The 26,326-nt window shown below is 45.6% G+C and overlaps 4 protein-coding genes across 4 annotated transcripts in view; 2 read left to right on the plus strand and 2 right to left on the minus strand.

Annotated features, from left to right (window-relative positions):
* BDV38DRAFT_273359 (cryptococcal mannosyltransferase 1-domain-containing protein) overlaps positions 1-1,584 on the plus strand; it is a gene marked incomplete at both ends in the record, with an annotated part of 4,141 nt that extends 2,557 nt beyond the window's left edge. Inside the window, 5 exons of the mRNA XM_032057663.1 lie at positions 223-543; positions 643-868; positions 929-1,335; positions 1,388-1,500; positions 1,551-1,584. Of these exons, the coding sequence (XP_031910704.1) occupies positions 223-543; positions 643-868; positions 929-1,335; positions 1,388-1,500; positions 1,551-1,584 (1,101 nt within the window). The remainder of the gene's footprint in view (positions 1-222; positions 544-642; positions 869-928; positions 1,336-1,387; positions 1,501-1,550) is intronic.
* A 13,661-nt stretch (positions 1,585-15,245) lies between these two features.
* Positions 15,246-16,754, plus strand: BDV38DRAFT_254375 (uncharacterized protein). Its single transcript, XM_032055320.1, has one exon. It carries the CDS (start codon positions 15,592-15,594, stop codon positions 16,309-16,311), a length of 720 nt encoding a protein of 239 aa, XP_031910705.1. The 5' UTR covers positions 15,246-15,591; the 3' UTR covers positions 16,312-16,754.
* Positions 16,755-18,307: 1,553 nt separating this feature from the next.
* On the minus strand, positions 18,308-20,324 carry BDV38DRAFT_156070 (Iwr1 domain-containing protein). The gene is made up of 3 exons (XM_032051713.1): positions 20,116-20,324; positions 18,631-19,980; positions 18,308-18,536 (listed from the first exon to the last, which is right to left on the minus strand). Exons 1-3 carry the CDS (start codon positions 20,180-20,182, stop codon positions 18,322-18,324), a joined length of 1,632 nt encoding a protein of 543 aa, XP_031910706.1. The 5' UTR covers positions 20,183-20,324; the 3' UTR covers positions 18,308-18,321.
* A 523-nt stretch (positions 20,325-20,847) lies between these two features.
* BDV38DRAFT_156075 (putative differentiation regulator (Nrd1)) lies at positions 20,848-24,019 on the minus strand. Its single transcript, XM_032051714.1, has 2 exons — positions 23,927-24,019; positions 20,848-23,860 (listed from the first exon to the last, which is right to left on the minus strand). The coding sequence occupies exon 2, from the start codon at positions 23,535-23,537 to the stop codon at positions 21,030-21,032; it is 2,508 nt and encodes an 835-aa protein (XP_031910707.1). The 5' UTR covers positions 23,538-23,860; positions 23,927-24,019; the 3' UTR covers positions 20,848-21,029.
* Positions 24,020-26,326: the final 2,307 nt, after the last annotated feature.

The following is a 26,326-nucleotide window of genomic DNA, read 5'->3' on the forward strand; positions in this document are numbered from 1 at the left end:
CTCTCTCTCTCTCTCTCTCTCTCTCTCTCTCTCTCTCTCTCTCTCTCTCTCTCTCTCTCTCTCTCTTTCTTTCTTTCTTGCCCTCTTCCCTCTTCTCTTTCTTCCTCCAGCAAACACTGCCTCCTACCCCAGCGTAACATTATTATTCCCCCTGACCAATATTGTTTTGTCTTGCCTTTTTCTACTGGGAGCTGACGTGTGGATCGATAACACAAAAAACAGTCATCTTCCGCTGGCTACAAGACTCCTCCCGTCTTTCACACTCACAGTCCCTCTCCCTCACTCCCATCCTCCTACCATCCTAATATCAACGACTCGCATATCTCATTCGGTCAAAAGCCCGTCACAAAGATGTATCCTATCGCCAATGTCGATGATACCGCAGGGTTTATGGCCGCTGCCAGGGCTTTGAAGCTTGACCCAAATGCTTACAGGAAGGTATCCTCTGTGGTTGCTGCTTCTGAGGACGCATCCAGTGAGCACGGCAGCCTCTCCAAGTCTCATGATGACTTCGCCAAAACCCCTACCTTTGCTGATGATTTTGTGTTCACCTCCACTCCTAAAGAGCCCAATACTCCTGGTAAGACTTAAAACGTGCTGTCTATCTGAAACGCAGCTCATACTCCTGCAGCAGAGTTTCAGGTCAATGTCGATGCCGATTTTACTGGCCCGGACAATGACAGCACACTCGCCAGCTTTGTTACAGAGCCCATGCCTCTCGAGGTCGCTGAACAGTCCAGCGCGTCCGAGTTCGTCTCGGCTGACACCTTCGCTACCACTTCCCATGTTTCCGTTGAGAGAAAAGAGGACCGTGAGTACCAGACCACATTTGAGACCTGGGGTACTCCAGAGCTCCGTGACAAGCCCTGTATGACGTTAATATCCATCCTGCCCTGACAATCTTTGCTAATAGGCTCGTTTCTTCAAGCTGCTCGCGTCAGACGTGTTCTCATCAGGGGCTTGCCCACCGCCTGGAAGACTCCTGCAAGGGTCCTATCTTTGATTCACGGCGGTACTATTGAGAGTATTTCTGTGACTCCCTCGGGCACTGCCCAGATTCTGTTCTGTGACGCCGAAGCGTGCAAGGCTTTCTACGATAAGTACCCCAACGGCATCGATCTTGATCAAGAAAGAAAGGTCACTGTCTTCGTGGAGATGGGGAGAGAAGTCGACGTTGTCAGCTCTCAGCTGTCTTTCAGCCTGTCCACCGGTGCCACCCGTGCTGTCCGTGCTGTTGGTGTTGACCTCGGTGTTACCATGCACCAGCTTTCTGACTTGGCTGCCGGCAACCATCGTAAGGTTGAAAAGATCCTGGACAGCTACGTTCCTGGGGAGGTAAGTACTCATTCCCGAGTAACAATGCTGTGTTGAGTATTAATCCATGTAGGCACGCAATGTCATCTTCCGTTTCTGTAGCATCAATGATGCAGTTCGGTTCCGTGCCGTGATTGTCCGCAACGAGTCCTGGGAACAATGCAACATTCAGTATGCTGCTGATCCGTAAGTATCTTGTGATATCTGAAGTTGACCGTGACTGACTGTACGATTAGATGCGAACTTGCTACCGGCTATCACACCAACTGAGTCGTTCATTCTATGGGCATTGTCACATGATAGCCGTGGGGGGTGACATGATCATCTTTGATACATATTCGGAGGATATAGTATTCAGAAAAACCCAAGGGGAATAAAAGGGCAAATTAAGAAAGCATAACAAAAAATCATGGGAATTCATTCGGGATTGAATGACGGATTTCATGTATTTTAGCTCAACTGCAAATAGCATACATAATAAGATTCCTTCCTCCGCAGCTTATGATAATAATAAAAAAGCCTTCTACATATAGTATTCGGCTATGATCATGGTCCGCCATGGGGATATAGTAAGTAGTGTGAAGGCAATTCCTCCTTTTTTCTGACAACAATGTGACCCCATTCGACAGTACTTTGCTAATTCTAGCACTCTTTTCTGTCATTCACCAGCCCCCTGCCACAGTATTTACCCTTCCAGAAAGCCCATGATATTCATGAACTATCAATGTAGGCTGGTTAGTAAGGCCCAACGCAAAACTCCAACCGCTCGACTATTCATCCACCCATCGTCGGACGATTTAAGCCACTCTAGTGTTAGCTCAGTAACTTGCACTGCAAGAAGTGTCACATTGAAGTATAGAAATCTGTGCTTGAGATCCTCACGTGCCGTAGATATGAATCTATGTAGATCGCTCTTACTCCGGTACTTGGACTCCCACTTCAAGGCCTACGCCGAAGTGTTTACGACTGAGTAGAGAATGCATGTAACTACTGCAACAAAACATTATAGAAATATATAGACATATAGGGCTTTATGTTACCAATAATCATGGCTTGCTATAAGCGGTGCGACCACTGCTCCGTGCGTGCTAGAAGTAAATATGGCTCGAGGATTGTTTTAAGTCTCAAGTTTGAACGTTAACTACTCGGATATTCTACGATATGAAATGACCACAAGGATGGACATGTGGGACGTATTGTTCAGGTGGGTGAGCAATATTCTTATCGAGAAAATCAGAATATATCATGACCCCAAGCTGATGAGCAAAATCTATAATCGAGAAACTACTACTAGTAGCATCTATGACTGCAGAACAATATTACACAATAGCAACATAACCTGGTCCATTGAACCACATACCATCATCACAGATTCAATAGCACAAAGAATATACTACCTAGAATACACCTGAAGCAGTGACCGACTACCGGCAGTAACTGTCCTATTCAAGGCACACACACATACTAGTACACACACAGAGAGACAAAGAGAGAGAGAGAGAGATAGAGAGAGAGAGAGACTAAAAATAAAAAATAAAAATAAAAATAAAATAATTAGAATAAAAAAAAAGCATAGCAGAAATTCACAGTACATAACTGATCGCCAAAAATAATACACCATCTATACATGCACGAGTAAACATTGACATTAAGGTACAGGTTGCTCTGCCCTAATGCAAGCAAAAAGAAATTTAAATGATTAAAATAAGTAAAATCAAGATTGCATTCAAAGTTCAGCTTGATTTTCGGCAGGTGAAAGAAGAGCTGAGAAGAAAAAGCCGTTGGGGCTAAAGCACTATCCGCAGGCACTATCCCGAGATAGGTTGTATACCACGAGAACGACACTAAGAATTTAGTCGATCCCTCAGTGATCAACATGTTGAATGCCTCTATCGATAATGATGAGTTGGGTGGAGAAATGGAGGATTCGTAGATTCCGTGAGGAATCGAATGAATAGGATTGTGTGATCTTCGTTAGTTAGTGGCTTGTTGAGCTGCAGAAAGATATGTATGCATGTCCATATATAGATCTCTATTATGTATCATATGAATTGCTGATTGGCGTGTTCGGATAATGCATTTGGTGTATCTCATGTTGTCCAGTACTATTTGATTACCAGTACATCCGCACTACCCTGAAGATATTCAAAGCGTATAGTAGCTGTGAAAGCGAATGTAGCTATTCAACAACTTTTTGGTACTTAAGATACAGTAGCTATACTTCAGAGTCGGCTCATGTTACTTGTATGTATGTAGTTGGACCTAAAACCAATACCCACACAGAGTACCATACAGAACATGACATGACCATGACAAAATACAGGCCGAGATTAATACATCAAGATCGGCCTTAAAAAAAAAACAAAAAAAAAAAGCTCGGTCGGTCGAGATTAAACCTGATCTCATAATGATAGCATAGTATCCAGTTTTCCTACAAAGAAACAAGAGGACAGAAGATCCCAGTCTAGAAGGGTCAAACGACCCACTCCAAGCTCGTTACATATACGCGGTGAACTAACCCCCAAAAGAATTCAAGATTGATACTGGCTCCGTAAGAGGCGAAGAGGAGAAACAAATAAACGCCGTAAGGTCCGAGTAACCCCGACATACGGAGTCAAAAGTGAGTGGGAGCGGGGAATTCATCCGCAATTCCCGATCTACCCTGGTTAGCGTGGAGAAATAGTCAAGTAAACTTCATGGAGCCTCCAGGTACCTACCTATACTACTCAAACCACTACGCCAGAGGAGGTAGGTACCTACTAGTATACGAGTTCCGTTTCGCACATTCCCTGTACGGAAATCGCTCGAGTCTGCAGAGTTGGCTGTGAGGAATTCTAAAGTTTCGACAGGACCTGAAGATGGATCCATCTCGGCTAGCATCTCCTCTGTGAGTAAAATGGACGAAGGCAAAAAAGGCGACCGAATTGGTTGCGGTGGGGGCCAATTCCGATGCAAAATTGACACGATGTTATTACTATGTCAGAATAAACGACCAGACCATTTGAAGATCGCGAAAAAATGCGCCAAGCCCAAGGCTTGAGCTTTGCCTTGAACTCCACCTTGAGGAGGGGCGAGCATGTGGAAGTTTAATTTTTTTATTTTTTTGCTATCATCAGTATCCATTTGCCTACCTGGGTTATTGAAAGACACACGAAATTTTCAACTATGAACGATACCGAGATTTGTCTTCGTCCCGTGGAGACCATGGGATATCGTGGATACAACTTCAATGTTCAATTAAGTCACTGCTGTGGGTTTTAGATACGGAGATCGCCGATGGATGTGAAGAAATAAAGAATTTGACGTAGTGGAGTTCGAGAAGGAAAAGGCTTCGTGCTATTGATAGCAAAACATCAACCCATAATTTTGAAGCTGTCCCATGGGTATTGAGGCGGGTTCCAGTTTAGTTTTCCAAGCAGAATGAGTGGTACGGCCGAAATTATATCAGTGCATAACATTACTCACCCAACACTGTAAACGTACACAAGGGGAACAACAATCATACTCTACCAAGGTCAAATTAAAATAATATAGAATAAAGTAATCTATAACATAAATACAATAACCAAAACGCAAAAAATTTGAACGAGATAGAGATGGCATGAGGGAAGGAGATTCGCTGTTTTTTACCAGACATCAATCTCCTATAGAATGCCATCTTATTATTTTCTAGAAAGATGGCTAATGATACAAGGCAGAAGAAGGATCATAAAGAAAAGATCCAGAATTTCCAAACATGCCATGGCCTGAACTGGTCTAGCACACTCCTTCTTCGCCGTCCCTTTCATTGCCTCAGTCCCAGTCCACCGGCAGGAATATCACTTACGGAATAGTCCTGGTGATGCACTCACCGGCTGATTCTCGCGTTGAATACCACCATGGACCCGACAGTCTGGATGAGGGTGTCGTAGTTGGGCATTAGTCTGTAACTCTCAGCATGTTCCGTCCAGCTGAGGTTGTAACCTGTCCAGGGTTGGCGCTGTACATGTACCCTTACGGTAACCTCATCAGCTCCATGAGTACGTGGCCCATTTCTAATTCAGTTTCTCTCTCAAGGAAATAAGTGCGAGTAATATAGGCAAACATGGGATAATCCCCCACTTTCCCCCTCCCCTTCCCCCATAACGAAAGTAGAATGACAAAGTACGAAGATCCTCTCTATCTATTGGATAATTAAAGTAAAACATCAAGTGACTTGACTTAGGTACTAAGTGAGACAGCAGAATCGAATCTCACATTATCTTTCTGCCGAGCATTGTCGATCGAAACGGTCTGAAGACACCGACTGTTCCTTTTTTTTGTTTTTTTTTCTTCCATCTTTCGGTTTGATTTTTTACCCCTAACCTGTTAAATTACTATTTTTTATCTTACTTTTTTTTATCATTTCATTTCATTAAAACAAAATCTTCCAGAATTTTGAATTTTGCATTACAGTACCGTATAGCTCTTGTATTAAGTTATCCATTCATGCGAGAACGGGAGCCGTCAAAGTCAAAGCTTCTGTCATGGGGTTGTCGGTAAAATCTCCAATTTCTTTTTTAAAATATTTATTATTATCATAATTCCATCTTATTTTTATATTTTCTCCCCCTAACACCAATAACAATAAATAATAACCCTAGCTAACCTCCAAAAATCTAGACTGGCATAGTCAACAAGAGAAACACCTGCAAACTAGTTCAAAACAGAAAAAGGCCAACAATAGTGACACTAGTGAATTTCATTAATTCATTTCCCTAGCCAGAATAGATATTGTGGTCCTAAAAGAGGGGCCAGAAGCAACCGGCGCGCCGTCCTTATGTACAAAGACTGTGCCGCACCCCAACGAGGTGGACTAGATGCCAATCAATATCAAGTTGGGAGGCCTAATTGGAACCCCAACGCGACTGGGTCTCAATGCATCATATCGACGGAGTATATGATAGGAAATCATGAATATCATTGTTTAGCGAGTTCTATTTCTGATATCGAGAAATGCTGTGCAGCGTTGCATTGAAACTTGCACCTTTTGGCATGCACCCGAACTGTAAGGAGGCCGCGTTTCCTTTTCCGAGAGTCCCTTGTTTTTTTTTTTCAATTGAGACAGGAGATTAGCCGCTGGCGTCTGGTAGGACATACTACTCTGCACTCCGTATTCGGTGTGGATTTCTACCGGAAAAGGTACGGATGATGACTTGAGTTTTGAGGCGACTTCGCCCCACGTGTTGGGCGCAGGGGTCACAAACGGAATGACAGGAAAAGAGCAAAAAGCAATTTAACCTGAACAACATGGTTCCATATTGACAAGACTCACTGAATATACAAAAGCTACAGAGGCGGGAAAAGAAAAGAACTGTGTATTGAGACAAATGTAAAGAGTGGTACCCTACGGAGGAGAGCCAGACGAATCTCCGATGGTTATTTCTCCTTATTGCTTGCTAATATTAAATGAATCGCCAATCATTGAATGAGATGGTGCGATAGTTTGAATGCAATTCAACCGATAGGTCCGTAGGGGATAAGGTTCGAAGCTACCATGGTCATAATTCGAGTATACTACTACGACCGTGCTCCTTTTTCCACTTCCTTCTACTGTGCAAAAATCGGCATAGGCCAAAGTTCAAAAGAGTCGAGTGACCCACACTGGTTAACCCGAAAGATCCTCAGTATACCTGATAGAGTAATCCACTGAAGCTTCAGGTACCACGGTTCACACCTTCTCCTTGTCCGTTTAGGAAAGAGACGCTCAATTGGCACCTACAGAGTAGTAGTATAATACCTAGGCCAATTGAGGTAATTGCGAAAGAAAGAAAAATAAAATAAAATAATCATGGATCACATTTAATCATTTGTAAACATTAATTCGGCCGGACCGCTTAAAACCTAATTGTTCAATGGTTGGTTCGGTTACTGTCTGTCATGATGGAAAGCTTGACACCTGAAGCTAGGCCATACACATGGAGGCAAAAGGGTCAGATCATGAATCCTGTGGCGCATAGCAGGTAAAGGATCAGCTAACTGTCCCTCCTGCTGTTCACCGCAATCAAAGGATAGGTTCGTATTGTCTGTAGATCTTCCGTTCGATGGTTTTATGGTCGCTTTTTAGCACCAGCAGGTTGTCCTTACGGTGGCGCAGCTAAAAGTGGCCATTAAAACTCAATGGAGCCCGAGGCCTCGAGGTAGAAAAGCAGCCTCCACACCCAAGTGGGGACAAATGGATAGGTAAATCAGCCGACGTTGGATAATGTGAAATAGTCATTAGTTGAGATTCAGTAAAGGTTGTACTGGGGTCCAGGTGATATTTACATGAAGAATTGTTGGTTAGTATTTAGGCAAAGGAGAGTGTTACAGCAGAGTTGGGCGGTTAGGGACACATGTAGATGTTGTTGTCGTCAGGCCTAGTCCTGTGTGATATGCATTATGACTGAGTCATGTCACAAAGAAATGACGAGTATCATGTCCTTTGCCACCATGTCGAGCAGCTACTCGCCAATCATATATGATCCCAATCGCAAGAAGTTGGAAGGCAATCCCTGAAAGGCTGAGAAGTGCCGGTTTATCCCTTCATTCACACTATTTGTTCTCATTGTTTTCGTCCCCCCCCCCTCCCCTCCCCTCTCTCTCTCCTCCTCCTCTCTTGTTTTCTATATTATATAGTATCCAAAATTTTCTAGGCTCGGGTAGTACGTGACTTAAGAACCGAGATAGAACAAAGAAAAGGCACAGTTAAAGTTTATGAGGAATGATCGGATCTACGTGCAGTATGGCATGGTCCTCGGCTGACATTCAATACATCAGTCCATGGAAATTTCGACCTGAGCTGGGGATAGTACCTCATTGGACACTGCAGGCTCCCTATTTCATGGCACATAAGGTTACTTCGTGTATCTTTAGCTCGGCTAAAGGTATTGATTGCATCGAGGATCTCACCGACAAATCTCGCTTGCAGTATATGATCACCAGGAAGAGACAACGCATCTCTTTACCTGCAGCGTTCATCTGTTGTCATATCCCCTAACTGGTAAATAATTGGCTTTCCGGGTGATAGGCGAGAATGCCCTGAGGGGCAGCAGTCGGAAATACAATCACCAATGCAACATGTAAGATCTGTGTCATAGTAGCAGCGGTTGCATCACCGTTGAGCCGTCACAGGTGCACGGCGACCTCGATGAGTGGAGAGCGGGTTGAGAGGCAGTGGGAAAGGGCCAGCGTTGTGACTACCTTGTGCCCATAGTAAATAATAGTAGCAGCAGTAGTAATTGACGGACGGACGGGGAGATCCCGCTCATTCCCGAGCCTCTTCTGTTTCCTTTTGTGCCCCTTTTCTATTTCGTTTCGTTTCTCGAATGTGCCTAGGAAGTACCAAGTAACAACTTGACTAACACTACTATGTTTGACTTTCGGCCATCCCCAAAGGGGCTCAACCGAACCCTGACAGTTCGTCATTAGCTACTCCGTATACTGGTTTCATAATGTTCTGGAGCTATGATAGAATCTACTTCAGATGATAGCTTCAGCCACGACTCGAACAAGTAAATTGATCTTGATATGATCATGGTGTGTCTCAACTAAATGCAATTACCTTTTGCCAAAAGAAGAGAGAAGATCTAAATAAATAAATATACATATATATATATAAATAAAAATAATAAAAGAACAAGGATAAGAGCAAGAACAAAGAAGGGTACTCCGTACGGGGTCAACCGGGATAGTACAAATGAAATTAACTCTTAAATTGTTGACTAGGTAGTATGTACGGTGTCGGATGAAGGTGTCAAAAGGCTTCTAATCCCGGACGTTAAACGATGTAACGCCCTGACTCGACAAATGAGTCCTGAGCGGAGAACAGCTGTACATGGTGAGATAGGAGGACATATCTCCGTTAGAACTTTTCCAATCGTAGAGTAGCACTGGGTTAGTTACACGCCTGAGCTCGCTTGCATGTCGGTTATTATGACGGTGGAGTTGGACCGGTGGGCAAATGGCGAAAGTACGGCGTACTGTCGCACGCTATGGAGCCACCAGGTGCAGCGGTATTGAAAAGCTGTTTCACTTGAGCCTCAACTTGAGTGGTGTGCCACTCACATTTGGCTCTCTTTACCCAGCGTTCGCCTTTCGAAATTGAAGGACATGTGTGTTGTTGGGTTCTCTATTCTTTTATCCCAGATATTCCGGTTCTCTTTGTGAGGATGTTCTTTGTTACACATGTATTAGCGCCACACCGCTTAAGGGCGGTACGACCAAACAGAGCCCTGCCGAACCCAACCGGCAGGTACAGAACACACAGTCCCATGGTAATATGCTGGTCGAGTCTGGACTACTAGTAAGTAAAACTACTAGTACAGCGTACGAGTCAGTGCCAAAATCCGCTTCAACGTCAGTGACTGGTTAGATATCCAACCCCCTACCCCCCCTCCAGTGTCTTTGTTTCCTTCAATTAAGTATCCACCGTGGAGGACGTCTTTGTTGCCAATCACTCCCAGGATGTTCTTGTCTTAGACTCGGACTATAACCCAATCGAGTCACTCTGAACCGCGTTATACCCTCACGTGACCGAAACATCCTGCGGGTACGCGTGTGATGAGGGAAGATAGAGCAAATTAGCATGGAAATTGGGCAGGGGGGGCCGGTTAGGAGTGACGGCCCTACTAGGGGATCGTTAACGTCAAGGATTGGCGTCGAGCGGCAGAGCGGATGAAGGTACGGATCGCTTTGTCTTTGCTTGGGTGGATGGAGGAGCCTAACCGCCTCGTTAGTTGGTACACTACTCGTTAGTCCAGGATTAGGACAAGAGGGCACAGACAAAGCGGGCAAGCATGAAGAAACCCATAACGCTTCCCGCACGATGAGGATCTACAGAGTCCTGCTACAGAAGCCGCAAGTGGCCGATCATTGCCATAGCCCTTCATCATCCTCATCGTCGTCATTGCCCACCCGTCTGAACCTTTTTTCAACATTGGTGAAAGGTACCGAATACCGATAGGATATTTCTGGTGGCACGATGTCCCTTCTTTAGCTAGAGCGATATAGATTTGTACCTGTATGTCGGCATGTGAGCAAGAGGCTATCGCCCCATAGATGGCGAAATGAAGATGAACTTGGTTTCAAACTTGCGCAACTTCACTGTGCCGCAATCTCGATTTGATGTACTGTTCTTGACACCATGGCCATTGCCTCCACCCCCCTCTTCCAAAACTAGTATACGGCGTAGTAACCCAGTAGGTAACCAGAGTGTTGTCCTATGGTCTACTAGTGGTACTAGGTGTATCCTTCCAAAGAGGAACCCTGGCCGAGGTTACTACTTGCTATCTTCGATTTTCTGTTAATCCGTCGTTTGTTCGGTCATCCCAAGAATCAAAGCCCGATAGTCATTCTTCAATATGGAATTTTGCCGTCCCACATAGAAACACAGTTCAACTTGTCGTCATCACGCCAAGATGAGGGAAAAAAGAAGTGTCGCAGATGACAGATGATGCAGCCCAAAGATCAATAGGAAAACAGGTGACGTTCCTTTTCCCCTCCCCTTCCCGGGTAATACCCAATCACGCTGCCTTGAACTACTCCATACTAACTTTATAACGTTGAAGGATATTCACTATGAAGAAACTACTTATGATGGTAAGTATAATCGACTGTTGGTTTTCCTTTCAACAGGATTGGAGGTATCAGTGTGACAAATACCACATTGTGGAGTCTATGTCGTGGTGAAGTATTATATGTCAACAGTCCTTTTTTTTTCTTGTTATTTCGGTCAAAAAACTTTTCTAGTGTTTCTTCATTAAAAACTACTTTGGTGAGGAGTGGCCTGGTGTGGGGGTAGAGATTGCTTTGTTTCGTTCCATACAGAGACTGGCCTGAGTTGCAGGACACTTGGCTACATACCAATACGAGATGGCTACCCACACCCATGATACCTCGTTGCATACCGGATTTAACATTGGACAACTGATATGATACTGATCTTAGATTGAAGGCATCTTAAAGTGATCATACAATCAAGCTAGAGGGAGGGAAGGAAGAGAATTTAGTTCGTAGGTAGCTAATAACTATACCTGTCATGTGAAGAGGGCATGGTATCCAAATTACCGACTATGTATTTATGTACAGTATGTATGTAAGTACGTACTCGTTGCTTCTGCTCCATACTCCCTCATCCTCCGGATCTTCGTCGCCGAGACCCGATGCATTTTCTGCTAGTGCTAATCTGCCTTAAGTACATCCACTGTTCGCTATGATGGATCCAACACAAATTTAGTCCCAATAGGCCAACTCCATCAGGATTTACTTTGCTTCCTTTGACAGGTTCAATCGATAGCGCTAGTGGCCTGACGATTCATCCTGCTAACTTCTGCACTGACAAATGACTCCAGATCACCCATACATCCATTAATTTATTTGAGTTGTTCCTACTATCCTAGAACCATAAAAGAAGGATTTGGGGGGTGTCAGCCCATATCGAGCGGTGTTTGCTAAAGAACTTAATATTTGTATTCGTCAGATTAGCGAAACGGGGGGGTTAAATGGGATATAACTATTTAGATACTAAGCGCACAAGCTAAATGTAGGAAAGGACTAAGGGAAGAGATAGGACCGGCTAAATGCCATGGTAAATCTCCGTCCAGCCAGGTCAACTCATAATGCTAATCCCCATAGGCAATAAAAGAAAGGGGATCGACTTACCAATGCAATGCAAAGATGTGCTGGCAGATTCACAGATTAGTATCTGGACTGCGTGTTTTGAATGAAAGACTGTTATACCTGTACATACAGACGCAGGTAGGATGTACTTTAGTTGTCTCCATACTTATCATGTAGTAGTTGAGAGGTGTAGGGAGGTGGATTAGTGACCCAAAGAGGAGAATGAAGATTTTAGGAAAGAGGAGAGATACTGGGCGAAAAAACGCAACAGTCATAAATTCTCATCAAAATTATAGACCGAGGTGGCCAATAGAAAAATTCCATGGGAGCTAGCCACCCCCATGCCCCAGTTCTATGCCAAGAAAGACCCACAGACTGCATCGTGTCTTCCCGTTTGGCTGTCACGTCTGTCCTTCAGAAAAAGCCTTGTGCAAATTCTGAGACCATTTAAGAGCTAGACAGCGTTAGAGCCTCACTCCCATTCGTGAATGCGTCCCAGTACCACGGTTCACTAACCAAGCCACTGTAGGTTGGGTGTTGCTGACTTGCTCTCCCGCGCCCAATAGACGCGGTTTCTATGGCTAGCGCTTGTTGGTTTTTTTTTTTTTTTTCCTTTCCCCCTCCTTCCATTCCGTTTTCCCAGACTGTCTACCTACCTACTTAGCAGGTAGTAGCAGCAGGGTAGGGTTAGCCTGTGCGGCGAAGTGCTCCTGCAGTGATCCTTTCTCTGATGAGAGTGATTGGGTCAGGTCGAGGTCGGTGGGAATAGGAGTGGATGTGGGTTGAGCGAGTGTTGAAGGTGGTGTCTCTTCATCGTTGCCAGCGTTTGACCTTCCCTTACAACATCCCACCGGTTGATGATAGATTGCGTGCTTTTCACGGTCAAATCAAACTTTACTAAATTGACTTTTGTTTCTGGGATAAAATTTAATTTGGGCGTCGAAATTACTTTGAATATCGAGTCACGGACGGAGGAAGATATCTTCTCTTCCATACCCACGGTCGAGACCTTAGAAACCCCCAGGAGAGATAATGATTTAATTTAGGTGTCGGAGCGGCCATCGGACTAGTATCCCACAGCTCCACAGCTCCAGATGAGGATGTCCTTGAGCAGGGGCGTCGTCTGATGTTCCCGCCAGCGGCCGAACTGAACCCTGCAATGCTTCGTTTCGGTCTTCCCGCAAGGGCCTATCAGCTCCGGGAAACCGAACTCTTCTCATGTAGTGGCAGGGCTGCAGCATAGTGTGTATTACGTGCAATTATTTTATTATTATTTTTTTTTTCTTTTTTCCTTTTTCAATTTTACGTTTCTCTCATTTATTATTATTATCATTATTATTATTATTATTAAACAAAATACTTTTCGTTTTTTCATTTATTTTATTTTATTGTATATTTTTTTCTCACTTTTGACCCCCCTCTACCTAGGCTCTTTCCTGAATTCGAAATGATTCTCTCTCTTGATGGAGAACATCCACCTTCATAGATTTAATCCATTCATCTAGAACAAATGAAATTTTCCGTACGCTTGAAGGGCAACCTTCTGACACTTTTTTTTTCCCCTCTGACCCATATTTATCGGAGGTTACTTAGGTATACCCTCCGACTAGAGACGGAGTAATGATAGGTTACAGTATTGTGAGAGTAAAAAACGTCGTTGCTGGATAGATTTTTGGTCCAATCGCACCTTGTCAAGTATACTTACGAACAACCTTCAATGAAAATGGTTTGCTTTCGGATAGAGTAGTACTTACACATCTATAACTTGCATTCTCTGTGATGATTTGTAATTCTGAGATTGAGATAGTCTTTCTTCATCTTTGTGCGTCTTTTTTTTTATTTTTTTTGGTACTTTTTGGAAGGGTGGTTGTTCGTTGATTTCGCACAGTTCCAAAGGACTATCCTACTAGAACGGCATTTCCCAATTAAGGTACCCCAGGGACGGACGTTCTTTGTCTGTTATTGATTAATAATTTCATTTCCACGGTTTTTTTCATATCACACTCGTTTGGACCCCTTCCTAGGAAATCCCCGCGTGGCCAAAAGACCACATTGCGACCATTGTGTCATTGGTTTAAGCAGTTGGATCTTTACCTGATAGTCATTCGACCGAAGGCAAAAATCGGGTCCCCATTGACTTTGAACTGGTCAGTTTTGCCGGTCCGACTATTGCCTGTTCGACCCTCCACTTTAGTGATCATCCGTTGAAAGATATCGTCAATTCTAATGGGCCAAACCAAAATCCTAATTGTTCTTCGAGTCTTGCGGCTCCTTCAGACCCTTTGGTTCTGATATAACCTTGCCCGCAGATTGCATGAACTAGACTTGTTTCTTTTCCCCTCCTACTACTTCTGTTCCCTGGTGGATCCCGCTTTGAAAACAAACAGGGGAAAAATAATAAATTAAAATAATAAATAATGGAAATGCTGCAAAAGTATATCAAAGGATTAGAAATACATAAAATACCCGGTTCAAAGAGTCGGTGGTTGTCCTGCACGTACATCCTGCAAGTCGTGTGCCAACGTGACCCTTCCTTTCCACATCTCCACTTGCTTCATACACGATTCAGTGTCTGAATATCCTTCTCCCTCTTTCGTGGAAAAAAAAACCCCCCCAAAAATATCACAGAGACTTGAAGATCATCAAGAAAAAAAAAAGTGGCGAAACATTTTATGGATTTTCAACCACTGTCGATGCGATATCCTTGCATATAGAACGAAAAAGGATATCTATACCTCCTTCAATTCTATTTGATATCCTATTTCTTCTTAATTCTTCTTTCCCTCTCCTACCTTATTTCATTATTTTATATATATATATTTGTTAAATTCATGGTTAAAAAAGATCTTCGGTCGTCCTTTTTACCATTCATATTAACACCCCCCTTTCCAACTATTTTAATTGTTTCTATAAGCAGATACTTGCAGGGTTACTTTCGTGGTACTAGGGTCAAGGACTTGGAAAAGGCATACGAGCATTACCAGGAAGGACATCCACCACCACCACCACCCCCAACGCATATTACTCCTCCTTCTCCAACATCTTGAATCACTCCCCTGCTACCGCAAGCGCTACGCATCACTTCGGAATCATCGTGTACCCGCTGTAGCAGTGATTGTCTCCCGGCTGGACAGGGGGCGCAGTCATCTTCGGGGTCTCTTACAGGCCGGCGTGTCCCAAGGATTCGGTACGCTGCATGGGTTAAGCACAACTAACGGAACCCTTGGCGGCCATTGCCCTCATTTAAGAATCCAACCCGGTGTCTCGTGCGGTGTTGGAAATTCCAAGGTTTTTTTTCTTTCCAGCCATCCACCATTTAACCGTGCACTTTTACATGATCCTTCAGTCCAACACTTCTTCTGGAAGCGTTGTTGTAGCGGCTGAGGAATATTCTTGGCTCATCGCCAACTAGACCACCGCTCTTTTTATTCGGCGTGGCTTCCTTACTTATTACTTATCTCACTCTCTGCCACCGCCGCCGTGCACTCGCGTCTGATCAGTGTGGAAAAAAGTGTTTTAGGCTGTGCTCATCGCCTTACATCCTGCTTTAACCGGAGCCTACTCCTTGATCACTCGCCCGTCTAACCTACTACTCTATCGATCACCACGCTAAAGCAGTTGGAACACGAAGGTCGTGAACCACCTTCCCAACAGAACACAATGGAGCATCTTCACTCGCAATCTCCGACTAATTATATGCCATCATCACGAAAAAGTCGCATGGCCATCGATGCCCTACTGAACCCGTCAGCAGAGTCGAACAACTCCGCTCAACTGCATTACGCCCATTCAGGATCGCAGTATTCACCCATCTACCCACCCAGTCCTAGCCATCATTACTTCTATCACCCCTACGCAGAGAACCATCATCACCAGCACTATCCTTACCGGGAAAGTTCTGGCTCCTCGCAAGACCAAGCGTTCTTGCCATATCGACCTCGGTCGACCGAGTCATCGCCAGGTGCGTACTCTCGGGACCGGTACGACTCGGTCTCAAGCAGTTCTAGCAATGCCCCAGAGCGGCGACGCCCCCCTCGACCAAAGTACGAGGAAGAGGAAATGTACTTCATTTGGTATCACCGCGTGGATCTGTGCCAAGAGTGGAAGGAAGTGCGTGAGAGCTTTAATCGACAATTCCCTAGCCGGCAACGACGCGGATTCCAAGGAATCCAATGCAAATTCTACCGTTTCATCAAGGAGAAGAAATGTCCAACGCTGCGAGAGCAGAGACGCATGCGCGATGGCGAGTTCCTTCGAGAGGGGTCGGGGCTAGTTGAGTCGGCCGCACCACGATTTGGTGTCGTGGAATGGATGGGGGCGTGGTATCCTTGGATGCGCGAGACCAAAGAACAAGTTCTCAGTCGACGCATATCACATTGAATTTTCTCTTCTTTCTTCCTCGAAGAATCCTTACCTCCTTCATTCCTCGACTTTCTACAGATCCTCCTTCCACCTTGAAAAATTTCCTTCCTTACGGCCGTCAAGATACCTCTGAAGTTACTCGTCTACTTTAATTACTTCTTTTAACCTTATGTTCTTTTACCGACAGGGCTATCATTCTGACACGTTACTGCGTTCTTTTTCTCTCATTTACATCGTTTTATGATTCTCACTGGGAGGTTGTCTGATCTTTAGCATGCATGCATCACATCGTCATCATTGTTTTTATTCTGGATTGAAAGGGAAAAAAAAATCCATGGAGACTGTCATTTTATATTGGAGTGGATGAGATAATTAGTCTCGACCGAATTTACTTCTTTGAACTTAGAACAACATACTAGTTTTCCTATCCCGGGAGATAGCACGGATGTAGTCAGCATGTACCATACAATTCCATACAGGGGCATCGATACCCAACACCACAGCATACAGTACAGTACATGCATGGCACTAATAGGTATGCAGCGCAACATCAACAAACCCAGTAGAATAATATAGGTAGGAAACAAATAATATCACATCATAGTACAAGTATGTCAGCGAAGCAAGCGAATAAGCGAAGCCGAACCCTCTAGTTCGAAACCCCTACATCTCTCATTCCCAGGAATCACAGGTAACACATGATATCATCTTACAACCTGCAAGAGGCAGAGTTACTCAACTGGAGCTGAGCAAGGAGGAGACAATTTGTTCCGTGTTCCGCTGTTCCTGCGAAATCCTCAAGGAGAAAGTAATAGAAATAAAATGAAAGTGAAAAAGACAAGGAAAAAGAAAAAGGAAGAGAAACATGAAATATTGGTGACAATATCGAATACCCATAAAAAGGTTATTGTCATTAGCAGAACTTCAAACTGAAACCCTACTTAATTCACATTCCATCAACTCTACATGTAACGTATGTATTGAGTATATACATCCCCATTTTCTGCAAGCGCCGCGGCATAATACTCAATATACATATTGACAAGGCGCATTCAATCATTTGGAATAACATTCAAATAGTTGGTAGGATCTACTCGGCCGGTGATAACACATCTCCAATCATGCAGACTCATGCAAGTCGCCCCTCCTGCCAAATCGAGAAATCGCCCTTCTATGCATCCGTGATGGTAAGAAAAAAAAAAAAAAAAAAAAGCTCCACTTTTACACATCAACATGGATTATGTTGGGTACCTCATTCACATTCATTGGAATGTTGATGCTTTTGGTATGCTGAACTTATAGGGATGCGGAGATTGTAGGGTTGGGTTGGGCAGGGATATCCCTCTGTCACTTGGCATTTTGGTTTGTTTTACCTTTTTCCCGTCTGCATGGTGAGACTGCAGATGGTCTACGTCTCCTTAGTGTGTAGATTGGGTTGGTGTCTGCTCGTGTAGATGACCTTTTCGTTTTTCTTTTTCTTCTTCTCCTTCTTCTCCTTATATATATATATATTTCTACCTTTTCTTTTTGCTTGTTCATGAAGGAAATAATCTACTACTGGATCTTGTATATTTGTAGGATTAGATTGAGGTTTCATGTTGAGCGGGAGAGAGAGAGAAAATATAGCATGACGAGAAGACCATCTGTACCTCATGTCATTTCGTACTTTGTACCCGTACCCTTCTGATGTTGGAATTTATGCATGCCTGGACCAGGGTTGATCCCCAGTCTAAGACATGAAGGGTGTAATAATCATACGTACTGTACGTACTGCACATGTTGTATGATGGAGTCCGCATGCAGAAATGAAGGTTACTCTGCAGAAACAGACTCGGTTTCATCATCTGTCTGCCCTCGTCTGCATCTGCAGAATTGCGGTGAGTGAAGGAAGATGGCCAGGAGAACAAGGGTGTCTGATCGCGTATTGCATCCCACCCCTGCCGAAGGTTTCTCTTTGCCAAAGTACCGTGCATAACGAGCACTCAGATCCAATAGAATAATCAATGCAGCCACCCGTCGTTGTGCCCATCACCAGCTCTCGTCATCAGAATCCACGTGCGCCCGTTGTCTATCTCCGTATCCATAGCCATAACCAAAGCGCTCACTGGATGAATCGTCAAAGTTGAACTCTTCGTCATCCGACTGATGGCGTCGATACTTGCTGTACACGGCTCTGGGATCGTCCTCTTCGTCATCCCAGGAGAGTTCTTCATCTGGATAGTCATTCGCAGGATTATTTTCGGCTATAGTAATTGTTAGTCAGATTTCTCTTTTTCTTTCCTTTGATCTTGAAAAGAGTAGGCCACGAGTTGGTTTCTATGCGACGAGCTCGCTTACCATTGGAATCGCCGTCTTCGCTGTCCCACTGATCTTCATCGTCATCCTCTTCTGCAAAATGCTCCCAGTATTCTTCATCCTCAGGTGTGATGACGATCACACCGATGTCCTGACGACTCGTATCGATACCCTTTTGACGGAACCACTCATCCTGGTTCAGTTCTAAATCTGCTAGTGGGTTCGTAAGCTGTCCTCCGTCCGGCAGAGGACGCCGGATGTACGTATCGTAGACATACTCCCCGTCACTATCGTCATCCTGCCCTGCAGCGGAGGGTAAGTGGTGTAGTGCTGGTGTGGCAGTCTCGGCAGATCCTTCAGGATTCGTCGCCCCTTGCTTGCGTTCTGCAGACCCCGCCACTCGAAGCTTGTTGGGTGTACGAGGAGGATATTTCAATGGAGGCTTGGGCATCACCGAACGAGCCCGCTCGCCAACAGATTGAGGGTCATGTTTCGTCTCCGCGGGCGACACCTCTGTTTCTAATTCCATTTCCCCCTCGAGCTCTAATGCGATTTGCTCGAAATCCCGGGCCAGTCTCTCTGACTCATCTTCCCAGTTGCTGTGGCGTGCTTGGGCCCCTTGTTCGAGCACCTGCGAGATATGCTTTTTGGCAGCTGAGATCGCCCCCTTACGCTCCTCCCTCCATTTTCTCTCGGCCTGGTTCACCACCGGTCTCTTCCGCAGACGGACAGGCTGTTCCTTAGCCACATCGGAGCCGTCATGAGAGCCGACATCATCCGCTCGCACCGCCGCATCAGCCACCAACGACGCCTGCCGTGAATGCGGTTTACGCCGTAGCTTCTCCACGAGCACTGCAACCCCATCTGCTTTACGCTTCTGTACCCCCCCACCGCTGCTCCGGAGGGGACTCATCGGCGTACTTGATCTCGAAATCTGGAATCGTCGCAGCGACTGCGCCCGTGATGGCGAAGACGCCGAACTGCCTCGCGCACTGGAAGCGGATGACAGCCCAGCCGCGGGAGTCTCAGCAACAGCATCACGACCTGGGCTCTCATTGCGAGTACCCCGTTGAGCGGGCCCCGGCGAAGAAATCAAAGCCCTCTTCACCTTCTCCTCGGCTTCCTTTCGAAGGGCCGCAAGACGTTTTTCTTCGCGAAGCTCTGCCCCGGGGGATGTAGCTCTGACCAAGGGAACCCCTCCCGTGGAGCGGTTCGGCACAGCCGAAGATACAGAGGTGCTCACGGAGCGCGGAGTGAGAATAGACCTCTGCGCCGCTGATACGGGTGAAGTACTTGGGGAGCCATTTTTCAGATCCTTGGCACTGACCTGGACTCGCTGGAACACGAAGTCTGTAAAGCGGCGTTTTGTCTGATGTAGATCAGACTGAATATCTGAAGTTTCCTATCAGCTTTTGGTGGGCATTACAGATGGAGGCGTTCCGATGCGGATATACAAAGCGGGGGACTGGGGTTTAGTTTGATCGGTAGAGGCTTGACAGCTAGCAAAGGATCAGAGAAGCTTCTTACATAACGTGTCCACCGGTTCCTCCTCTCGACGGCGTTTGATGCTGATCTGTTCCGGAGGCAATGACATTTTTTGCGGTTTATAAAACTGAGCTTTGCTTGGTATAAATTAGGATTGATGGCGAAGGAGGAAGGGCGACAACGACAATTTAGGATGATCTCCAACATTTCTTCAAGTTCCATGGTTTGGGCTAGAAGGGGCTTAGCGTGCCATCACCCATGTATAAGGTCACGTGATCATTTATTGACTCTTTACTCGATTCGGATGGGCAGCATTTGACCATTTGGCTACTCGAGATACTCGTGGACACGGTGATGACAAGTGTAGATCATTGCTTTTCGTATTTCTTCTCTTATGCTATATTTCTCGATGGCTACTGCCATCGCCATCCCGAACCTATTACCTCCGCACAGCTATATAACCCCTGTCCGTCATCCAATATGCAAAAGGAGCTGTTTGCTCTGGATTAATTCCGTCAAAATGGCATCACATATGCAACTGAGCAGAATAAACATCAAAGAACAGACCAGAGCCAACCAGTCTAGGGTATAGCCGAGATCTCACCCGTCTTCGTAGCCAACTGGAAATCGAAATGGAAACAACCAAAAGAAGAATGGAAGGGGAAAGGGGATCATACCCAGCTAGCAATACAAGGATGGTATAAAAAAGATTATTAAAGGGTGTAAGATGGGTTGGCTGAGAACGAAATTTGCACAAAAATAATAAAAAATGGGAGAGAGGAAAGAGAGAAATACTGTAGATCAAACCAATACAAAGAAAGTAATCAACGGGTGGTGTTTTCAAAACAATAGATGAACATGATGAATAGAAAACGTAAAGTAAAAAATTTTAATAGTTAAAGATGATGCACCCACAAGAATGGAAGAGGAAATTCTCTCAAAATATTAAGATGAAATTATTTGGCTCCGATCTCTTCCTCAGCCCAGCCAGGTAGCGAGTTTTCGTTCTGGATGGCCAGTCCAAACCCGGCATGATTGAGGCCGCCTAGGGCAGATGTGAAGCTGGAGAAGCTACTCTGCGGTTGGTGAGCTACGCCTGCACGGCTATGTCCAGCCTGACCCGAAATAGGACCGAATGGTTCCTGAGAGAAGGACGGCAAGCTGACGGCACGAGAGTGCTGCGCGCGGGGCACGCTTAAGCTGCTGGTGCTGGCGGTGGCATGATGTCCAGGGCCGCTAGAGCCATTGGTAACGTTCAAAAAGCCGTTGGTCGACGGCTTGTGTTGATGCAGTGGTGCTTCGATGCTTCCGTTAGTGAGCTCGCTGGTAGATGCACCGTTGTAGAGGGGCTGTTGTTGAGGTGGCTGGGACTGGGACTGGAGAGCCGCGAGGGAGATAGAGTCGTTCAAGCGGTTCTCTTGTTCTTGAGCTTGCTGGGCGGACATTTGGTTAAGATACATGGTAAGCGGGTTGTTGGACCCCACATTTAACATTCCGGACGGCGATGTAACTGTCTGCAGCGGGTGCCGGACCTGCTGGCCATTCTGAGAACCTGTCGAGCCTGGGGCAGGAGAGAGGGCGGAACGGGTCGGGCTGGACCCGGAGCCAGAATGGCTCAAGTTCTGCTGGAAGCCATTGAGTGCCGGCGAGGGCGACTGCGGGCCTTCCAGTCCGCCGTTGCGATTTTGCTGTCCACCGTTACCCGTCTGGCGAGGCGGGTTGCCACAGCGATCCTTACCAAAGTTGATCTTGAACCGCTTGTACTCCTCCCTGTTCCGCATTCCCTCAATCGCTTTGATGGCATTGGCAATATTGGTAAAGTTCACGAAAGCACAACTTTTCTCGCGCAATGTGTTCACCAGCTCAATCTCTCCATATTCGGAGAAGTCTTGGCGAAGACGTTCCTCCGACCAAGACTCATCGAGATTGCCAACATAGACGTTTCGCGAGGCACCGCCGCTTACAGCCAGGGCAATAGCTGGGGGTAGGGGACCAGAGTGCTTGCCCCAGCCGATCTTTAAGCGACGGTTGTGAATCATTAGTCCCTGGAGGTTACTCAAGGCATAGAAGGAAGCGGCCGAGGTCGGGTCAATGAAGGTAACGAAGCAGATATGCTTGTCGGGGATGTAACGGATATGATGCAGAAGGCCACCGCGCACTACGTTGCAAATCTCTTCAATGGTGGTTTCCGGATGGATGTTGCCCAGGTAGATCGTCCGGTTGCCCAGGTTGTTGACGCCGCCAGCAGAAGTAGCGACGGCTGCAGCTGCGACGGACTGTTGGGCGAGTGCGTTCGTGATTAGGTCCCGATCTGCCGAGTTGAGGATGTGCGCGTACCCTGGCGCGATGCCCAAGAACTGAGCTGCATTCTGTTGCTGTGTTTTGGAAACATATGCACACCGATCCTTACCGTAGAAGACACGCCTAGGTGCCTGCCATTTAGTCTCTTGGGGCAGTTGAGAGACGGCTTTCATCGCGTTGCTGATTGACAGGAAATGTACAAAGCCAATTGCCTTTTCCTTCACAATCTTCACGGTATCAATCGGACCAAACTTCGCAAGCTCTTCGCGCAACTCATCCTCTGTCATCTCCTCTGGCAAGTTGCCTAGGTACACGTTCCGGGACGCCCCCGACTGCTGCACCGCCAGGGCCACTGAAGTGGGAACCTGCGAGGGCTTGCCCCAGCCAACCTTGATGTCATTGCCTTTGATAGCGAGCTTTTTCAAGATAGCATCCGAGTGGAAGTGCGTTGCTGAGTTGCTGTCCAAGAAGGAGATGAAGGCGCAATTCTTGTCAGGGAGCAAGCGTACTGATTCAATCTGACCGCTACGGACATGATTTAAGATTTCTTCGGCCGAAGTTTCCGCCGGAATATTGCCCAGATACACGGTTCGACTTGTACCCGAAAGAAGGCCCGGAGTTACCGACGCGGCGGGACTTCCGAACGCCGCATTACCCAAGCCACCCATACCACCAACCGGTGATTGAGGACCCCCAAGCAATTGGGAGTTTCCCATACTATCCGCAGACATCATACCTGAGTACAGACTGGCGTTCTGCGGGGCTTGTGTTGGGCTCCCCAGCTGGTTCTGGTGGTTTTGCGCGTGCGCCGATGCATTGGCCTGAGAGAAACCACCAAAGTTGGTGAACTGGGGCGAGGCAAAGGCTGAAGGGGTTCCCGGTTGGAAGGGGCTTCCGAGCAGTAGTTGGGACGGCAACAAAGGAGTGAAGTTCATGTCGAACGCGGTGCCCGAGGCTGCCATGGTGTCGGTATTGTTTTGACTGGCGGCGGTATTGATAGCAGGGATATTAGCTCGACGAGCGTTCCGATCTGTCAGACCCTGCAGAGGAAGGTTATTGGAGTTGTATGCTCCGTGGGAGAAACCAGTATCGTCCGCGTTGAGGTGGGAAAACTTGGAAGGGATCAAACGACTCGGAATGCTTGAGGCATCGGAGGTTTGCATGGCGAGGAACACGAACGGTCCGGACGTGATAGCCCCCTAGCTAAGGAAGAGGGGACAAAGTAAATTGGGGCTAATGTGAAATGATCGATATCACCATCCAGGGGGTAAAGGGAAGTGCGAGTCACAACGACGTGGTAGGAATGGTCGGGAGAGCGAAAAGCCAACCGGCGCGAAGATCACCCCCGAAAGGAGAAAGGAGGAAAGGAATAAATGAAGGAAAATAGCGGCCGAAAAGATGGCCGAGTGAAGTCGAATGAAAAGGAGGACGGAGAAAAGAATAACAATAAAGAAGCCTGAATAAGGAAAGGCCACTTGAGACGTGTCTAGAAAGAGGTCCAGCGGTCAATTGGAATGTGCATTGGACAATGTTCGGTGGAACGGTGACAAACCTCTTAGTTGGTGTTTTAGGGGCTCCGGGTGAACAATCCCCGTAAACAAGACCAACTTGTCAATTGAAGAATTGAAAGAAGAAGGGGAAAAAAAAAGAGAGAGAGAGAGAGAGAAATATGATAATAAGAAAACAAAAATAATAATAATATAACTGGAGAAATAAGTAGTCAATTGAAATTAAAAGAGAAGTTGATCAAGCAATCAAAAGGGAAATAGAAAAACACAGAAGATGGATAATTAAGAATATGGTCTAGTTAATTGAAAGAATAAGGATGAACCCCCAATTGCAGCACCCAAGAAGTGTTGTTCCAAAGGGAAAGGCCAAAAAAGGACCGATGGGGGACATCCACTGAGAAAAGCTGAAAAGGGAAAAAGTGGAACTGACAAAGAGAAATGAATGAGAGAATATAATAATTGTTAATAGTCTCGCAGAGGCGGAGGAGAGAAAAGACAGTGGAGGAGAGGAAAAACTACGGGCCCCCGAAAAAAGGGGTTGTTCGTAGCGTGAGATGAACTTGATAAGAGACTATATGAGTGACAGCGCACACTTTCTTGCTCTCGCGCTCTCTCTTTTTTTTCTTTTTACGTGTTTCTTTTTCTTTCTTTCTTTCTTTCTTTCTTTCTTTCTTTTTATCGTCTCTTTTCCTCTTCTCCCAAAGGTTTATTCAGCATGCACTGTATACCTAGCAAAGTCAATCTTACCCACGACAGGAAAGAACATAAATTCACTTAAAAGATATTCAAGTCAATAAGAAGAAAATTAAATGGATACAAAAAAAATGGCAAATTTACTAGTATATAGCAACGAGCGTGGAGAAGAAAAGGAAGTAAGATTCAATAATACTCAAGTAAGACGAGCATTAATCAAAAAGAATGCTGAAGAGTGGATGAAGGGGTAAAAGGGGGAAAGTGAATAGTGAACCAAACATCAGGCAAGAAGGCTGGAATAATAATAGAAATTAATGTCCCTGTGGAGTGAAGATTGACATTCGTACCTGACTGGTTGAGTAAAGCGTCCCCAGAGCCGATGGGGAAAACCACAAATCTCCCTCCGCCAAGGGAGAGATATCATTCTGTTAGTTAGACCAAAAGCTGCAATTCATCTTGCACAAAGATCCTCTCTGCCAATAATATCGGATCATCGTGTCCAGGCGAAACATCTTTGTTGTTTCGTCGAATATCCCTCAAGACTATCCGTGCGGTTGTCACAAGGCTGTGGCTGACACAGCCTAAAGAAGAGAAAGTGTCACTCATGTTGCTAAGTAGCAGTACGATGATGGTATCAGCCACCTGTGATCCTGATGTTGGAATGCATCCTTTAATGTAATATTGCCGTGTGCCATTACTGATTCAGCTCAATTATCAGACAAGAGTGGACTGAGAGATCGTAGTACTGTACGGAGTACGTAGAAAGTTGAAACATCTCCCATACTGTGCATCTCCATCCATCACGGACTCTGGATAATTGAGTGGAGTCGGTTTCTTTGGATGAGGAAAGGGAGGCTCTTGCCACATGGAAGAACTAATGATCCGCTTCGCCTGCAGAAACCATTACGTCTTGGCATCCACCATGTCTTGTGCTTCCTTGCGTACTCTGGATGTAGTACTTACTACTACGTACTTAGTGGTGACTCCTGTGGATACCATACCTTGATACCACTTGATATTAAGGAGGCAATTGATTATTGATCTGCATTCAACGTCTAGGTTTCGATCTATCTAGTCAGTTTCATCGCCTGTCCGGCGTTTTCAATCCATCAATGAATTGTTTAAGGAAGATTTACCGAGGTCCGCATTTTCCTGGATCGTAATTTGTTGTTCAGAAACCTTACATGTCCAGCTTTCCTAGCCACTTATGGAACTAGATCACCGTCGTCAATGGCTCATATCTTGGATAAATACGGAGTACGTACGGAGTAGAGTGGCGAACAGAAGTTTATCGCTCTTTTAATAGTTATTGACATGCTTTTTTCTCAAGTCTTGACGAACATCCGAAGGTGTTTCATTAGATTAAACGTCTAATGCTAGACCAGTAAGGGCAGAATATGTATGATGTACAGAGTAGTACTTGAGTACGATTTAAAAAAGATAAGCGGATACATCTTTTCGGCGGTGCTTTGTAGATTAATCTTGATTAGCATGAATCACGTATATAACTTAATACAAATCAAGCTGGGCGACAAATTGTTCTTGATGCATATTCAACCTGAGCCTTACAGATTAGGCATAATTAATGCCCCAGGCATAAGTGGGGGAAGACTTTCCCGCGGCAGGTCGCATTCAGATTGGATCCAGAAATTTACCCCTCCAGGCGATTTAATCCAAGCACTGTGCGACTCGGCATCTTCACTTCTCACTTTGGGGTAATTGTTACATAGTCTCTATTGGCTGGACTAGGT

This window comes from Aspergillus pseudotamarii, assembly GCF_009193445.1.
Source record: "Aspergillus pseudotamarii strain CBS 117625 unplaced genomic scaffold BDV38scaffold_51, whole genome shotgun sequence".
In the NCBI taxonomy this organism is placed as follows: domain Eukaryota; kingdom Fungi; phylum Ascomycota; class Eurotiomycetes; order Eurotiales; family Aspergillaceae; genus Aspergillus; species Aspergillus pseudotamarii.

Coding starts and splice junctions, on each gene's coding strand:
- BDV38DRAFT_254375 (XM_032055320.1), top strand. CDS start 15,592: ATGGAGCATCTTCACTCGCAATCTCCGACTAATTATATGCCATCATCA.
- BDV38DRAFT_156070 (XM_032051713.1), bottom strand. CDS start 20,182: ATGTCATTGCCTCCGGAACAGATCAGCATCAAACGCCGTCGAGAGGAG. Junction 19,981..20,115: donor GGAACCGGTGGACACGTTAT/GTAAGAAGCTTC, acceptor AGGAAACTTCAG/ATATTCAGTCTGATCTACAT. Junction 18,537..18,630: donor CGAAGACGGCGATTCCAATG/GTAAGCGAGCTC, acceptor CAATTACTATAG/CCGAAAATAATCCTGCGAAT.
- BDV38DRAFT_156075 (XM_032051714.1), bottom strand. CDS start 23,537: ATGCAAACCTCCGATGCCTCAAGCATTCCGAGTCGTTTGATCCCTTCC.